Raw genomic sequence first — 18589 nt, 5'->3', positions numbered from 1 at the left:
AGGGAGGAACGCTACAGATTCCTCTAGCTAGAACTTGTACAGAAAAGTAGCAACTGGCTTCTTTTTCTATATTGASATCAATTTAAATGGTGGCATTACCAGAAAGAGGTGCCTAATTAATCCTTTCCYTCCCCTTCTTTGTGCTCAGTGAAATAACATTTTCACAAAGAGCAGCTGTAGAACAGTGTTAGAGAACAGAGAGGATGGCTTGCCCTGGAACAAATGCAATACACTTACATACAAAATCAAAACCAAAACAAAAGATCACAAACCAAGAARTCAGGAAAGGCAAGGACTATGCAGAAGAAAAAAGAAATAATTAGTGGTTGAGAGGGTGCTAAAAGAAAACAAAGTAGGAAAAAAGTGAAACATTGGATAGCTGAAATAGAAGCAACTCTTGAGATGCAACCTAAACAAAATGGCTTGGACCGCATATGATCGGCGTCTTGGTTCAAAACCATTTATCAGGGTATAACATTAAATATTGGTGGGTACTGGTTTAGATATCTGTTAAGCAATCTAAATATTTGTGTATGTTTATACAAACATTAAAATGCAGAACATACCAACAATCAGGAAAACTGTGGCTCCATTCTTATTAATCTCATGTGAATCTCTTTCATTTCATCTTTATATACTTTGAATTTTTTTTTGTGTAATGGTCTTTTGCACAATTAAATGCAAGAAGTGTAAACACTATAAATGTTTAATTATATTTCAAGATGGGAAGCAGTAGTTTGAAGATGAGTAAATCACTTCTCCATGTAACAGGCAGTTTTAAGACAACGAACAACATAGATCAGAGAAGTGGTTTAATCATGATCACCAAATTACAGGCACTTTAAAAAAGTTGTTCCTATCTCTTCTGGTGTCATCCAAAGCTACCTAACTGGCAGCCTGCCTTTAATAAGTTGTTCTATGTGTAGCACAGAAACAAACAAAATGTGACCCAACAGCAATAAGAATACTGAAATAAAAATGATGGGATGGTGAGAAATGGAAAAGCCCCTTCCCTCCCTCCCCACACCTCCCCCTTCAAAAGGAAAAGTGTAGGCTATAGAAGAAAACTTGCAAAATAAATGTTAGAAACATATTTACTTTGAGGGATCCAACTCTACTAGCAACTCCTTTGCTTTCATCCGGCCGTCTAATTTGCTACAATGGGGGAAGATGGGTAAAAAAGACAGAAGAATAAAGAAAAAGTGAACTTAAAAAAATTTCCACACAATCAGTTAGCAGTACATGCAAGACATCAATTTGACTCTCTGAGACACCTCTAGAGGACAAAGACACAGACTCTAATTTCTGGAATAAATGACGCTTTATCATGGCATTTTAAACTTGCTTTGCTGATCACTTCTTTCTCAGTGTATTACCAATCTGGCACRTATGTTGCATGCTGAATTCACTAACATTTCTGAAAGAATACATGTTACTTATCTGATTTGGATATTAAGAATAATGAAGTTCTAAAACTCTAATGGAAGGAAAAAAACACCCTATACCWCTAAAAATCATACGAGCAGAGTATGTTATAACTGGGAGCCTGCAAGTATCATGAGTGATACTTGACAGAATACAATACAGATTCCTATTGACCCAGGCCTAGAGATTTTAGCCACTGCTATGAAGATTCCCAGTTAAAAATTATGCTGCCCAACCAGAAAATTTTAATGCCAGACCAAAATTAGATTTTTATTTTAAACATTTAATATTAAATATTTTAAATATTTAAATACATCATGTATATGACCCCCAACATCTCCTAGCTGATTACTTTTCCTTTATTATTTTTTTTCCTAGATGATGAAGAGGATGGAAGAAACAAATGAGGTAGCTGCTCAAAAGGCTTCATATTGCATGTAAAATGAAACATTCAGTTACAGCAAAAGTTTTTTTTCAGAATTGCTTAATCTGGTAAATAAACCTTTTACTGATAAAGTRAACATGTGACTTTTGAAGTAGAGAGGAAGAAGACAGTAAAAATTACTTTAGCAACATCCTACCAGTCTGAGCCAAGACTGAACTGGAAGTTTTTATTGTCTTAAGTAAAACAAAATCCCACACAAGTGAAGTGAACCCTTTCAAATCACACTACATTTTCTTTAAGAAATTTCAGCAAGGAAGCCATAGATTGAATGAACCATGGAAATTCAATGCTCTGGAGCACACTAGCAACGTACAAGTTAAATTGTCCTGTTTTTTTTTTTTTTTACATGACGCATGCGAAACAGTGAAATTCCTATTCAAAAAACAGTCAACCAAATATTTTGTTTTTTTACTTCTATTTGATTCTCAAGAAAACAATGCAACTAAACAATATCTTAACAATTTATTTAGTTTGGATAGGATGTCAATTAGCAAAAYATACTGGAAACATTCATGTTAATTGTTGCTTTCCTTCCCTGGTCTTACAGCATTAAAATAGCATYTGATTTGAACTCTCAAGTGAAACACCCACATTACTGTTATCATGGGACTCGAAGTAAATCTCCAATCAATTCTACTATACAGACCAAGAAGAAACCATCATTTTAAATAAACTATGTCTTTTTTTAGAAGACACATTGAATTAAAATATTTGCAGTTGTAACTGACTTACTACCTATTAGCTATGTATCTCTCAATTGAGAGAAAAGAAGTGCCTCAATTTGGAAGAATATTCTTATCTGAACAGAAAACAGGAGTTAGAGAAAAAGATGCTTTCCCCAGTATTCTGGTTGAGGTAMTACCAGTCCCAGATAACAAGACATCCAGTAAAACCTCAATTCATTTTATCAATTTGAAACTTTTAAAATGAATAATGTATTAGTTTTGTTTGGAAAATGAGAAATAGAAAAAAAATTAATGCTTATAATCTCATATAATGACATGGAACTGGGGCATTAAGAAAAGTGCTACATAACACAGAAACTTGAGGAAAAGTTGTGACAGCAATATGCATTGGCCCTCAGGGAAGAACTTTTTCTTAGATTACTCAGTGTGGGTATTGTGGCTGCTCAAGTTGTTCTGAAGGTTTAGGATTCAGTCAGAAATTAGACTGGAGATATTACAGGTGCATATAACTAATATTATTTAGTCTTTCTTCAAAATATATATATAAATACTTACAAAATGTTTACATTGAGAGCAATGAAGTTCAAAATGCTTGGAAATATAAATTACAAGGAGATAGTATAAGTTCGAGTCTTGTTTAACATCCGTAGGACAGTTAATATACATGACAACATGTCTTCTACAGGAACACTGCAGAGTGCAACTTGAATGCTTCTCAAGGGATGAATCAGAATTATATGAGTATTCCACAAACTATACTACATCTGCTCTCGGAATTAAATAGGGTATTACCAAGTAGGCAAGCAACAACAGGAATAAAAACCCCGTATTTTTTCATGGCAAATACCATAGAAAGGAATTCAGGTATATCGTTATCTTTCTCTGGTCAACATTAGGATGATCTAGAACTTCCAATTCAGAAAATGGCATGGATTATACATTTATTGTCTTTCAGAAACTCAGCTAGACACAAGAACTCCATCATAGATGAACACTGGTAGCTGGAAGAGATTACAATGAAAAATGTGTGTAAGTGATCTAAATAAAAAATATCTGTACCACAACAGAAACTAAATAAGTGGATTAAGAGATAAGGCAGGAGCAACACCAAGTAGTTATGGGCAAAATGTTACCTGAAAGACTTGAGGGTTTTGGAACACTCTGAAGGTGATGAATGAAGATAYGCAATGTAATGAAGGAAGAAGGGTGCTATGTAGGGAACATTCTAGGAAACTAAGAGTGTATAGTGCACTTGAAAATTTATAAATGCATTATATTATCCCTTTCTTATTCACAACAGAATAACAGCAGGAGTTAATAGCTAAAAATTAGCCATCAGTATCCCTATCTTGATATCTGAAGAACAAGGTAGAGTTACAGTTGAACCACAATGAGATAGGACGCCAGTGTAAGAAAACTTAGGAAGCAAAGAAACTAGAACGAAACAGGGAGCAAAGAGGAATGCTCAAGTATGATTAATGGATCTGTTAGAAGATGAGTGAACAGAAAGTGTTTTCTAAGCAGAAGTCTCACATATGGTTTCAATGTTATTCCACTACCTTCTACTCAATGAAGCACAARAAATGTACCTGTTTATCCTCATCCTTGATTTTATTCCAGAAAAAGAATTTAGGAGACCTAACCTTAAATACATATCTAATGTACCTACTCTATCAGTTACACTTGTCAAAAATAAAGAACATCTCTGAACAATTAGCTAAGCCAAGACCCTGCCTTTTGCTGGATTTATTTAAAGGAGGAGTTCCACAACAGGAAAAGTAGCCTCAGACATTTAACACTACCTATCTTAGACTCCTTCCCYTTCTGATAATATGATCTATTTGTGCTACTCTAAAGTTTCCCTGCTTACACTCTGACAAAGAAATTGGAATTTTGCAGGACATAATCTTTCAGAAACACATTTTTCCTATCCACATTCTAAAAATCAAACCTCGGTCAGACTTTTTCCAAAATCCTGGGCAATACATGAATCATTCATAATGACAACACCTTTTTGATATGAATAAATGACTTARTTCTGAAATTGAATAAAGGTAAAACTCACAAGGTAAAGGTAAAACTCACAATTTTTTTACAGCAATAGTTTAAAAAGATGTCAAGTACCTGATTCAATGACCTGGCCACACAATGTTGGAATCATGATAATCAAGAGATTGTACTACACAGCATCCAAATTAAGTTCATATTATTTGCTGTACACATAAGAAAAATGTAACTTCTCCCACTTGATTACTRCTGCAGAGATAATGACGAATGATGAGTTAAGAAAACTATTAATATGACTTGTGGAGTATCACAGTCCCTGTCAGTTTCTAGCCATGGCTTCTTATTCCATTTAGCTGTTAAGTTCCCTTGTACTTCTAACCTAGTTGCCATAAGGAATGTGCAGAGCAATGGTGTGAATATCCTCTTCTGAATCATAAATCACGAAACTCACTTCATATTTATCAATGTAACTACACATGCTGTTAATTAAGATTTATAAAGTTATTCCTTTTAAAACAAGTTTTTGGATGTGAAACACTGACACTCATAAGTTTGTTCATGCTAAGAGGAAAAAAAGACCTCCCTTGTTTTTTCAGTTTCACCTGCTATTACTTCTTTCCAGTTACTGTTTTATCTCAAAGGAATGATCGGTTTAGAAATCTAGAGCAAAACTGCACATGTGATGCTCCTACTTTCTTCAGCAGAGTTCCAYATACCCCGAATCTGCTTCCTCCACCCCCACCAAAGCCATTCAACTAACCAAGGCAAAATATAGAAGAAAAACAATGGGATAAGCTAGTCTAGCTTAAAGAGGTGTTTTGTGATTCAAAGAGAAGGTAGGTGGATTTACACAAAAACCATTAAAATGATCCTAAAGATAAATGCATTAAGAAGATAAATCAGTAAAAACATAACAYAAGAGAAACTAAATATGAATCAGCATATATTCAAATATTACTCACTTGAAGGGGCTCTGAAAGAATACAACATATAAAGAACAGGGATATTTAGAAGCCATCAGGAATTCTTTATCAAAAGATTGGAGATTTCTCCAGCTGATACAGTGCATTCAACTAGAGGAGGTCCRGTTGATGAAGAGAAACTACAAAGGCTATTCTTTGTATATTATTACACCACTGTGTTCCAAATAAGTGTTCTTGAAATCTCTCACACAAGTTCTCACACAGTTCATGTTAACAGAGAAACGTATCTCAAAACTATAACCCAGCTGACAATGATTTCACATCAGTCAGCAAGGAACAAAAAAAAAAAATTATGTCTTAGCCAGGTCACATAAGAGAACTGAATTCAAAGGAGATTTAATCTTATGAAGATGGAAAATGCATCTTTTGACTCTCAAGAATGTTCATCTAAGTTCAAGGTATACAACAAACTGGAAATAAGTGAAGGGTAGTGACATCCAATTGAAAAAAAAAAGGAATAAACTGAAAATATTTGATGGCTGGCAAGGAGCAATTTTAATTAGTGAAGTAATTACACATTACTTTTGTGAACAAGTTTGATGCTGGGGACTGTGACTACCAACTTCCAAATATTATATAATAAATACTGGTCTAGGTGACATTTTTTACAGTCCTTACTTGCACGAACAACAGTAGAAAATTCTGATACAGAAAWCCAAACTCCAACTTAAATTCTCTTCTTTGATAAGAACAATATTCTCCATCAAGTGAGCAGTTTCTACTGMGAACAAAGAGCTTAATATATTTTTAATATTGCAGAAAATAAATTTAAGTTAAAACTGTATTATGTATAACTTCTATATCCACGCATAAAAACAGAYTTGCACTTGAAAGTATTTTTACTTCTGCAGCTTTATGCCAGACAAACACCAATTAGAGGGGACTTCCTAAATAAATGGGGAGTATTTCAAAGAAAGGAATACAGGCTCCAGTAATAATGACATACATTCTCAACCAATGCACATATTCACATCAATGCATTATACTGCAGTATGGCATAGAAGTTTTATTAAGGTTGCTGCACTTCTTGATAACGTTAAACCTAAACAAAGTCAAAATGTATATGAATGCTAATGGATGCCAGTAAAATATTATTCTCATACCATCACAACTTTTGTTTATACTACCCATATTTTCTTTTAAAAATGGCCACTACTACTCACACTGCTCCCTGTGCAGATGGGGGAACAAACATAGTGCAGGTGGATGTTCAGAGATCAAATCGAAAAGTTGATAGGTAACATGCACATCCAGGACAACACAGACTACAATWAATAAAAACATTGGAAGTATTGAATGGTAAGTAAGTCTGTATTTGTAGTGACTTAATGTCCTAAATCTCATTTCAACTGGAGATCTGAGCATATGAGAGTGGGGTCCTTACCGCCACTATGCAGTGAACAGTCGGACAACTCTCCTGTTGCACAGGTGAATGTTTGTAAACTCTTCTACCTGCTCAATGTTGCCTTTCTGCCAGTTCTTCCTGACCACCYTCAAACACTAAGTCCTGCAGCCTCATCATTCAAGAGCCACAAATATTGCCTTGGTCTGTGTCAAAGCTTTACCAGTCAACCTTTACATCCGATTTCTCCTCAGTTCAATGCTTCCAATACTCTAATTTCAGACCCATTTGAAAATTTTCCACCGTCTGCTGGCACGTTTTGCTCCTGACCTATGCCTGCAGCCTCAYTGATTTTCTGGCTTTCCCTACAAAGGAAAGCAGAATTTGCACCACATGCTCCTAGCAGAGTTTTTCAAAACCCAAAAACCTGTCCCATATATCAGAAATCTGTCTTGGCAAGAAGGAAAGGTCATCTTTAAGGAAAAAAATAAAAACATCCTGGTCTTGGGTGGTGAAGTTTTGTATTCTTTTCATRTACCTTTCCCAAACTAACAATTCACTTCTGAATGTGCTGCTATTTTGCCTTGCTGTCCTAAGTTGAATTCAAGTTTTAAAAGCTGCAGCAGATATACGGTTATAGCACATATGATGGAGGACACTGTCCTTTAAACATTTTTAGACACTAATCTAGCTTCTATCAAAAGATACTTTGGTGGTCACAGTGAAAACTGTTGCACCAATGAAGTCACTTAGAAGTGACCTGATGGTGGAACAGTTAGATTACAAAGCAAACAAGCTCTCTGGTAGATTGTAAAGCAAGCCTTTACTCTCTTTGACAACTTCTAGCACAAAAACTAAGGGAGAGATGTTTGCATTGGGTGTAACAAGGAGTATACTGTCTTTCTGAAAACAGATAAGGAAGTGGGACTTTAAATGGAAGAGGACAAGTGCATCTAAGATTTGTTCTCAAACCTCTGTAACAACTTGTACTTTATCCTTTTGACAAGACAGGGCTGTGTTTGGAAAATCTGTGTAAACACATTTTGTCACATCTATTTCCTCACATTTAAACATCCTGAGGAGTTCAGCTACAAAAGAGGAGTGGAAGGGTTGGTAAGGATATTGGAAAAGGGTGTATCCACTAAAGCCACAGGAAACAAAGCAGTGTGGAAAGATCTGCTAATCAATTCACTTTGCAGAAACTTAAAATAATATGGCCTTTAAGTGGCCAAGTATTAACAATAACCTGGGAAATGGCCAAGGTCAATCTTTGTCCAAACTGAYGATGCTGTTGAGTGTCCAACGAGGCAGTCTACAAACTTCAAACAGCAAACACCGTGTTGCAAAGAACTGCCTTGCAAACACATAAGAGTTCCTTGCTCAAAGGCACTCCTCATATTTTGAAAAACGACATATAAAAGCAAAAAAACAGCCTTAATAAATATACTGCAATGGATGGTGCAAATTTGAAAAAAGCCAGCAGCTGGTTTGAAATCTTGCCAAACCTGTTACTGTTACTTACGGAACAATTTGCATAAATCTACTGCAGGGTAATCAAGTGGGGAGTCCTGTTTAAAACACAGGCATTGGAGAGAAATACGTTCCAAATGGAAGTGCTTTGAAGGACTCACCTTAAGGATTGCTATTTTCTCAGAGATTTTTTTCCATATTGACTTTCATAGACTTTCTGCACTATTGCTGGTTTAAATAAAAAGCAACATACTGAAATGTATATAGGTTTCAGTAAATGTAACTATCAATAAATGCCTGCAGAAATTCATGTCCAATAGCATGCAGTGATGGTGTGAAATCATCAGAAATAGAAACCACTTCCTTCCCTTTCAAGTAAACGTACTGTAGAAACCTCATTGAAGAAATCAAATGCTACCTTATTCATAAATACCTCTTACAAAGAGATAATGTATATTTTGCCTTTAATAAAACTAAATAGGTAAGCAAAATACGGCCAATTATTTTCAGATATTAAAGATAAATTTTGAGTGTAATAAAAATGGGGATGCATTTGCATCATCATCATCATTACTATTAGTCATCACAACACATTYTAACACCTAATCTTGAGGCATCTGTGAATGGAACAGTATCTTCATGGTCAAACAATTTTGAATTTGGACTTTAATACATTATCAGAATTTTGTCATCATTTATGCTGCTACAGCTTACTAATTTTACAAAGGCGGAAATRCAGAAGAAAATTAAATACTGTTTTCTTACACAGTGTCTTCAAGGAGGAAATAGAACGAGTTTAACTGATTGCTTACATTCAAAATGGGACAATTCCCTGAAGCAGTATAGTCCCTTCTCYCTTTTCCTGTTGTAGAAAACCAAAACAAGGGGAACAATCTTTGGTTAATATTTTACTAAACAAAAAGTGGCACAATAAAAGAAAAAATTTCTCAAACASAGGCAATGCGCTTGGCACATAGTCAATACTCCTTGCAGATCCAGAATACAGAACTGGATAAGCACTGACCTAAGGGTCGCATAGTTTTATTTACAAAATAAAGGGCTTCTAACATCCATGTGAGAAAGAAGAATTAGAGAGGGGTAAGCAGATAAATGTGAATTTAACTAGATGAACTGCTTTAACAAATTTAGAGTGGCTATTTATAAGAAGATTGGACAAGCAATTGTTACAAATGCTCTTCTGATTCTAAAAATCATTACCTTTTCCATCCCATCTTTTTCCCTCATTTCCTAGCACTGTTTATTGATGCATTGATGTTTAGTGACTGATACTATTTAACAGGACTATTTAATGGAATGAACTTGGTATGATAAGGATTACAATAACGTTTTTTAACCTTCCCAGATAAATTTACTCCATCTAACTGCTTAATGATTAGTGTTAATTTCAGGTACTCTAAAGTGTCATTTATTGCACTTAGAACAGATAGTGTAGGACCACACCAGTGGAGTATAGCACTATGGTGCATGCATCTTTTTCTTCTATAGTGGCATAGGACACAGTAGGCTGTAAGCATGTGCACATACTTTAATTTTTTTAATCAATCATCCTGGGAAATAGAGAGGCACACAATGAGGATTACACACTCTAATAGGAAGAAGTGAGAACATTAGGCCACATAACCAAGTTTTTTCCAGCCAAGAAATAAGGCATGAGAACTTGGCAGAAGCATGCTAAAGAAAAAGCATCTTGTACATTTTTCTCAAAACTTTCTGGGGAAATACTTGTTAAATAAAACTACAGTTYAAAAACTTGAGTAATCGAGATGAAGTAAGAATCTACTTGATGAATGAAATTCCCAACTTCTAGCAACTGCTCAGGCCAAGTCCTAAGAGAAAGACTTGAGAAAAAAAAAATTAAAAAAAAGATGAATTGCTGCATTCACATTTAATGCATTACTGCAGATGCAACAATAACATAATTCTGGGAACTACCTTTTGTAAAGAGAAAGCTTATCTGCTTGGGTAAAAAGGATACCAGAAACAAGACCTTGATATGAAGGAGTTATTACAAAAAAATTCTCAAAATTGAGATAAGGTTTATGTCTCCTGTGCCTTGTGGAAGGCGTCTTCTAGGTGCCATGCAAAATGATGGCATACACATATTCTAGAATAAATGGCCTGTGGGAACCTTACAATGGACTCAATATGTTATTTAGATAAACAACTGACTTTTTGGATAGTTGCCTTTKTAATCAAACCAGATCAAGAAGTTTTATATTATAATGAAATTGCTTGATTTCTTGACTACATGAAGATGGATTTGCTCTCAAAGGAGAAGTATTTTTAATACAGATGCAACAGATCCAAAATGAACAGGTGCTCGATTCAAACAAGACTTATTTGGAAAARTACACTTTTCTGTACCAACAGACAGAAGTTTTATCCACCAAAGGASACAAATTACGATCTTTCATCAGCCTTTTGCAAAAGTACCACTCTAACTTTGACCGTCAAAAAACATTATTGAAATACTTTGACTTTTTTTTGAGTGGAGAAGAGCAAAAAGACAKGCCAAGAAGGCTACTAGTTCCAGACAGAGAGACTGGCAGATATTAAAATAAAAGATACTGTTTTGTCTAAACTAGAAACTGTTCAGTAGAAAATGTAGTTAGCAGAATTCAAAATAAGGATTAAAAGTCTCCTTAAACATGCACATAGAAAAAGAGAAAGGAGAAATGTTATTATTTGAGGTTGGGAAGACATCAGTGGTAAACTCAGTAGTGAAAAAAAACACCTTGCATGAATTTTGATTGGGGATGATAATACRTGATACAGGAACAAAAGCATAGCAAACAATGAGAATTAATAAAATAACATTTGATGAGGCAGCTGTTTCTATAAATGAATGATGAAAATGTAGGACAGGAACATACAGAAAGTAAAACCAGAATTGTTGGGAGGGGAAGAAAATTGCTAGTTGGAAGGTAATTATATTTTACTGAATGAGGAACAGGTGAAAGAGAATTTTGCAACTGATGTAAAAACTGACCTTATCTAGCCTTTTCAATAATTATTTTGACACAAAATTTATGAGTGCTCTCAGATAAATACGAGAGGCATCATCATTACAGAATATTAAAGTAATCTTATCTGCAGGTATTTAATGACAATTAAAAGTGCTGTAAGAGAAATGGAATAAAATTTAACATAAAGTACTGAACCAACAAAGCTCTTTGCTACATGCACAAGGATTTATCAGTTGGAAAAGGGAAAGAGATTATAAAGCCATTTTACAAAACACCATTTTGACAAAATCTCATATAAGCAAATATATAGTTTTGATCATGCAAGGAAGTTGAAATCTACAACAAATGCAGGAGAAGATTTTGGAATGAGTGGTTTTTTTAAAGAAAAAAAATTAGGGAGCTTGACTTAATTATTTATTGAAAACAAAATCTGAAAATTTTTATGCATCCCCTTTGTCTGGCTGAGGAATGAATGCAAGCAAAGATTGTCCTATTAAAGTTAAAAGGCAAAAAGAAAACTGAGGGCAGACTGACCAGTGAGGTAGTTCTAAAACAAGGCTTGAGACAGCTGTGCAGAAGGGAAAACTATGTTTGGCTTGCCGGTCTTTGATAGCATCACATATTACAATGTTAAAAAATATTAGMTATTGCCCAAAATAGGAGTTATGATCATAGAACCAGTAGGTGCCATTTACTTTCAACTTCCCTATTTCCTAAAACATTTTCAAAGGTGAAACTGGACTTCAGGGACCATTAGAACATTTGCTAAAGGACCTACCTCTTGAAGGGAATTACATTACATAATGAGAAAAACAATGTCTGTGCTTCAGATTCTTGCTTCTCTCTCACATCTTGCATCAGATAGATGTTACTTCTGTGATGGAAMCATCMGACTTTTACTACAGATGATACATCAATCATAGGAAMAGGCATACCTTGAAAGAGCTTTCCTAGTCTAAATATCAGTTTTGGCTCCTGTGAACACACAATTGCCTGCTGCTGCTAGACTTTCTTCAGCTGCCTGTTGTGCTGGCTTTGGCTGGGGTAGAGCTAATTTTCTTCACAGTAGCTGGTACAGGGCAATGCTTTGGATCTATGCTGGAATCACTGTTGACAAYACAGAGATGGTTTAGCTATTGCTGTGCAGCTCTTGCAACACCTTCTCCATTCCTCACCCCACCGGCAAGAGGCCAGAGGGCACACAAGAAGTTGGGATGGGACACAGTGGGGATAGCTGACYCAAACCAGAGGGGTATCCCACACCATACGGGGTCATGCTAAACATGTAGGGCTGGGGGAAGAAGGAAAGTGGGGACATTTGGAATGATGGTGTTTGTCTTCCCAAATAACTGTTACGTGTGATGAAGCCCTACTCTCCTGGAGAAGCCTCATGATCCCATGCCTGCCCAYGGGATACAGTGAATKAATTCCTTGTTTTGCTTTGCTTGTGTGTGCTTTTGCTTTCCCATTTAAACTGTCTTTACTTCAACCCACAAGCTTTCTCACTTTTCTGATTCTCTGCCCCATCCCRCTGGTGGGGGAGAGTGCGAGAAGCTGTAGGGGGCTTGGTTGCCGGCTGGGGTTAAAGCACAACACTCTTTGAGATAATGACAGATTTGACTGAAATGTGCTAGACTAAATTTCTAGCTGTTATTTCTGTTCAGCTAATAATCAGCAGGCTCCTGTGATTGTCGTGGGGCTCACTTGCCTGACTCATATTAGCCTAGTGCTCCTTAGTGGCAGCTTTTTGTTTTTGCTGCTTTCTGTAGCACTGKGGAGCCCCAAGCTAGCTCTGCCCCAGTCAAAACCAGCATAGTGTGCATGAAACGCATATGATGATGATGCAAAACTGTAGAAGCATGATACAATATGAAGATGTGACATGCTTGCTTCGATAGCAAGCTAAAATAGCCTTCTGTGTAAGAATCCTCCTTGAATGTCCAACAGACATATTAAAAGTGGCAGAGAAAAGAAAGGACATGTATGGATATGGAAGCACCAGGAAGTATAGTGGAGGGAACGTAGGAAAAATGTTCATGGCATGCAGATTAGTAGTTCATTGAGTTCACAGCACTTCATGCAGCTTCTGGGGATACCCAATCAGTAAAACCAGACAACCTAAAATGATTTACACACCAAAACAGAGTTGAGCTGCTGAGGGATGAAACTGTAATGATAAAGAGCAGGTTTACATAAAGAGAATACAGTACAGCAAGAAAAACATATTCAAGAGGTGGAACCAGATGGAAAGACAAATATCCCCTTTACTGCCAACATCTAAAGAGTATAAAAGGTGCATCCAACACTGACTTAATGGATACTGGCATAAGAAGGATGCCAGAGAATTTGCAGCGAATRTCATAGCTGGCACTCCACATCCTCTCCATCGTTCAAGCTACCCTGACCAGACCAGCTGGATACACACATATGGATGCTGGACAGACTACTGAATGCATGYATCTTTGTGCCCTTGAATATATACATATGAAAGGGCAAATGAAATCCTTTTTGTTTTAAAATAGCATCACCTATCTCTCCTATAACATCTGGCATTGAACTTTGCTACACCATCATTAAATTGTTTATTCTAATAAGAAAGAAACAACTARAAGATTGCTGTTTATTCTAACAGGCACATTAAAAAAATTCTGATTATTTTATCAGAAAAGAACACAGCAATGTGGATTATTTATTATGTCAACAGTCAGTGAAGGAACATAAGCCCTATGCTTCTGAGTTGTTCATTAAATCAGGTTAACATATGAATGGACTACAACACTAAAAAAGAGGAACAGAGGCAAAAACAAATTGCTACATTCAGAACAAAAGACTSTATTACAATTCAGCCTATAGGATGCACAGTTTTACTCTTGAAACCATTCTTCATGAAGAAACAAGATTTAGTCAATTGACATATGCAACAAGAAATAATAGGCCCAAGGAAAAAAGACTGAATGGAGATGGGAAGCCAATATCTCTTACATCATGTTCAGCAAGACATCAAAATGACACCAAGTGCCAAAAAACTCAACAAGCATCAGTGACAAAACCAGAACTAAATTTCATATATTCAAAATGGAGCTGCAGAAAGTTCTGTAGAGGTGCATTCACARTGATTTATAATTGAAGACACTGGATGAAAAACAGACATAACTACATAGCTATTGGTGAAAAAACCCCAAACCATTAAACAAACCCCAAACCCCTCATCTTCTGTTACATCAGAACTCAAACCAGAGATTTGTTTTGGATAAGAACTGAAAAGATGACAGTAAGGCTTCTAATGTGAGAAGGATGCACATCTTTTCCCTATCTTAAAGAAATGACAAATTGAAGCTAACAGAATTTGAAAAAAAACACTTTGGCCTTGGAAGACAGCATAGTATGAAATCAAAACTCTTGCTCCCAAAGCTAATTGGAAAAAAAACCCCAAACTRTTTCAAGGAGGAATGGACAAGCTGATGCAGCATTAGCACACAGACTCTAGAACTCATGCAATGCATCAAAGATTTTTCTCTCCTGAAGGAACATACATACAGAATATTACAATTTGAAAAAAGAAAATATTTCCAGGGAAAGACTGAGAAACTTTTTTTGACATTTTTGACATGTTTGAAAGTTTCCACTGGACTCAGGAAAAGAATTAAATTCTGAGGCTTAATAAGTATCAACTAGTTACTAAGACATACAAATGTAGAGAAATTTTTAACAATACAGCTTCTTCGTATGATTCATTATGTAACAGGTCTGAAAAGAAGCTGAATTTTTTATGACTGCAAGAATTGTTCTGGATGTTCTGSATCTGAAGCCAATTCCCAATTACTCTAACATGCTTCTTTAGTTCTGCTACAACAGTTCTTCRGCATGAGTTGCCCCTGAAGTTTTTGACCTTCCTACAAAGTGTACCTTCCATTTTTGAAAGGGTTTTAGTAACTATGAYGTATTTGAGTGTTGTTTTAATATCCCAAGCATATCAAGCTTCTTCTTCCTTAGGTTCAATGTCTCACTTTCGAAGCTGCAGCATGTTGTTAACTAGTAACTACCAGGGTTTGTAACCATAAGGTAAATTAAAAATAAGACTTACTAGGGCTCCACTATCCACGTTTTCCCAACACAATACATTTTAAACCATGATGGAAAAAGGTAATATGAAAAAGGTAATATGGAAAAAGGTAACATTACCATGAGGGAAAAAGGTTATATATGAAAATATTCTAATACCTTAATTAGCAATTGATCTGAAAACTACTGCTCCACTGTATTGAGAARAACCCAGGAGGATACAATAGATTGATGTGCATTAGTAAGCAGGATTCATCTTAAGGTAACTATGGCTACTTTCTACTCAAATATATATTCTATTAGCATAWCATTTTACTAAATATAATTTTCTGTAATCCTGGAATGTGCATTGAAAAAAAATTAAGAGGAAATTAAATGCAGAAACAATCATGAAAATATTGGGATTTTTAGCAGAATAAATATCTATGTCTGTGTRTATTTTTACAAGAAAAAGCAAGAAACCCTTGCTGTGCTTGGGGTGTGATCTCACCCATGTGGATCATCCTAACAATTTAAAACAGTCTTTCCCCACTCTTCCACTCCTCAGCCACAGTACAGGTAAACAGCTATGCCAAAGTACTTGCTACTTACTCAAGCAAGTCCCTAGGCGGAAAAAACTGAAAAGGAAACAAACTTCACTTGGAAATTTAGTGTATGTGTTCAAACTTTAAAATATATTCACACACTTGCCATACTGCTTTCACTTTGAATGACTTTAAGAAGGAACAAGTAAGAATCAAGATGAAAAAAAAAATATATATGCCCTCAAATAAACACAAAATATCTACACTGTGGATAAGACCACAGCTTATCACAACACATCTTGAMCAGCATCTTGTTAGTGTAAGAATTTTTGATATGGAACCTGATCTTTCTTCCACTGAAAAATACTGAATATTTCCACTGAAAAATCTGTAACAACAATAATTGACAAAAATGATTTTTCCAACTCCAACTGCTCCCATCTGGTTATGTGCTTACTTCACATAATAATTCTATATTGAAAGAACACTAAACTGAAAACAGAGATCAGAACTAGGTGTAATATTAATTTGTAACTCATTTGACTGTGTGAACGTCAATGTACACATTCAACATTAAAGCTGTGGTTCATGACATTTTTTTTTTAGCAATAAGCATGAGAAATTACTGACACAAGATTTCTTTTTATCACAGAAACAACGTTCATCAGCATTTTGTTCTTTCAAAAGAAATTTAATATATTTTTCTAGGCTATTTCAGAAATYCTCTGCAACTGGAACATTTATATAAATTACAAGCGTCACACTTCATACATTGGGAATATTAGGTCTTCAGGCAGATGTCAGCTTATGAATGATAAAGACAATAGTTCTTCATAGGAGGCAGAAAGTAACAGAAAGTGATCAACTAGCAGAATTAAATGTACTGTGCWACAAAGAGGATGTGGATGGACAGAGCAGTGGATGGTGAGATGACCATTTGGTTATGCCTCAAAAAAATTCTGAAAAGTAGCCTTGCTTGTTCATTTTAGCTGTAAGACAGAGCCAATAAACGTTTGTTATGTAGGAATCGAAAGTTATCTATTGCAACTACAAATATATAAGGATCTAACCACTGAGGGTTTTGTCTGATTCAGTGTAACTGAACTACGGATAGATAGGGAAGGGACAGAAAACTAGTAAGTAGAGAGAGACTTTTCCTTAAGCAGAATGTAGGGGAGTGAAGGGAATGAAGTAGCAAGATGGAAAAAAACCCCACACTCTCATCTTGAAAGTACTATAACAAGTTCCTTAGGATCCTTCATGATCAAAGATAACACTGAAACTTTGCACATTGAAGTGAAAGAACTGAACATCAGTGAGACTGATGATCTTGCAAAGTGAAATACTTTGAAAACCTCTTGTCATTGAAATGAATTCCTGGYGATATTTTAAAAACCTGTCCTTGGTCTTCTAAATCTGCTTCATTTGACTTTGACACACAACATTACCAAAAATTAAGTACTGATTACATCATTATGTGTGTGAGAAATGAAACCTTCAACTTGAAAAATGTAATTTTCTTTTAGACTAATATCATCCCCCTAAGAGTAGAACAAAATTCAAAGTTGGAAATAATGACTCAGTCATTTGCTCTGGATATATTCTTTAAAGTTATCTGAAGTTTTAGATGTAAAATTTTCTATTGTAAGCTTAAAAAAACCCCAAGAGTCAACATTAATGCAAATATAAAAAAAATCTCCATATTTATAAGAGTATTTTACCCGATTTTGTGTCTCGAAAGAASATTGCATTTTACTTTTGAAAATGCCAACCACAAACAAACACAAAAACATGGAACTTAGAACCTGAGCAGCTACTGCAAATGACAAGAAAAAYTTGCAAGCCACACTGTGTTATCCTAAACTTCTGTATTTGAGTGTTCAGCAAATTCATCTAACCATGTTAAAAAAGCAATAAAACGTTCAAATGATCAAAAATATATTGTGCAARATAAAAGCATGTCACAACCATTATCAGCTTTATGATTGAATGACTGAAAAAGGGAGGACTTTTCAGTTTTCCTCTGAGTAAAACTCAGATTGCCTCTGTATGTGAATCCTTCTACTACAAATATGGTTTAAGTGTTCTTTGTGCAGTAGTCGATTTTGTTTGAAACTCAAATAAAATTTAGAGAACAAGAAAAGTRTCCTGCAAAGATTTATTAAAAGCTAACAAAAGCTATTTTGCTTAGTCTTGGGGATGTACCTAATMATAGACATAGGGTAGTCCCAGTGGCAATTTGTCTAAAAGTCCCTACCTTCCAAGAAATATAATTACTTCTTTTACCAGGAAATTACATTTTTGAAGACTGATTGAAACATCCAGATTTCTACTAAATATTTATCATTTAGTACTGTGTTAGAAACAGATTTTCAGAAAACATGGATGAGAAGCTGCAAACAGTAAAGSAAATTTACAATCAAACGTTGTATTTTGTGTACATATCTGGTTGCATATATAAACAAGGTAAGTTTTCCAAAATATGATTCTGAAAATGTCAGTATCAATCAGGAGCATTAGTAAAGTGTCCTCCCATACCTTTTCTCCAATATCCTCATGCTTTAGTCACCTGCTACTTACATTCATTTAATAGAGGTGCTCCCATCATTGCAGAAGCTTGATTTTTTTTTTCTGAGACACACAGAGCTTTCTGTTATT

The 18589-nt window shown here is 35.2% G+C and overlaps 1 protein-coding gene across 21 annotated transcripts in view; it reads right to left on the bottom strand.

Moving 5' to 3' along the window:
* The window catches only part of GPHN (gephyrin), a 275952-nt gene that overhangs the window by 73356 nt on the left and 184007 nt on the right, over positions 1–18589 (bottom strand). For 14 of the 21 annotated variants that reach the window (XM_057382120.1, XM_057382123.1, XM_057382125.1 and 11 more), the window contains one exon: positions 1099–1155. The exons of the other annotated variants lie outside the window; for them this stretch is intronic. In XM_057382120.1, coding sequence (XP_057238103.1) covers positions 1099–1155 — 57 coding nt within the window. The remainder of the gene's footprint in view (positions 1–1098; positions 1156–18589) is intronic. 21 annotated transcript variants of the gene reach the window in all.

This window comes from Malurus melanocephalus, unplaced genomic scaffold (genome assembly GCF_030028575.1).
Source record: "Malurus melanocephalus ecotype Western Australia unplaced genomic scaffold, MMel_1.1 scaffold_551, whole genome shotgun sequence".
Taxonomy (NCBI): Eukaryota; Metazoa; Chordata; class Aves; order Passeriformes; family Maluridae; genus Malurus; species Malurus melanocephalus.
This window is presented reverse-complemented; position numbering and strand designations above follow the sequence as displayed.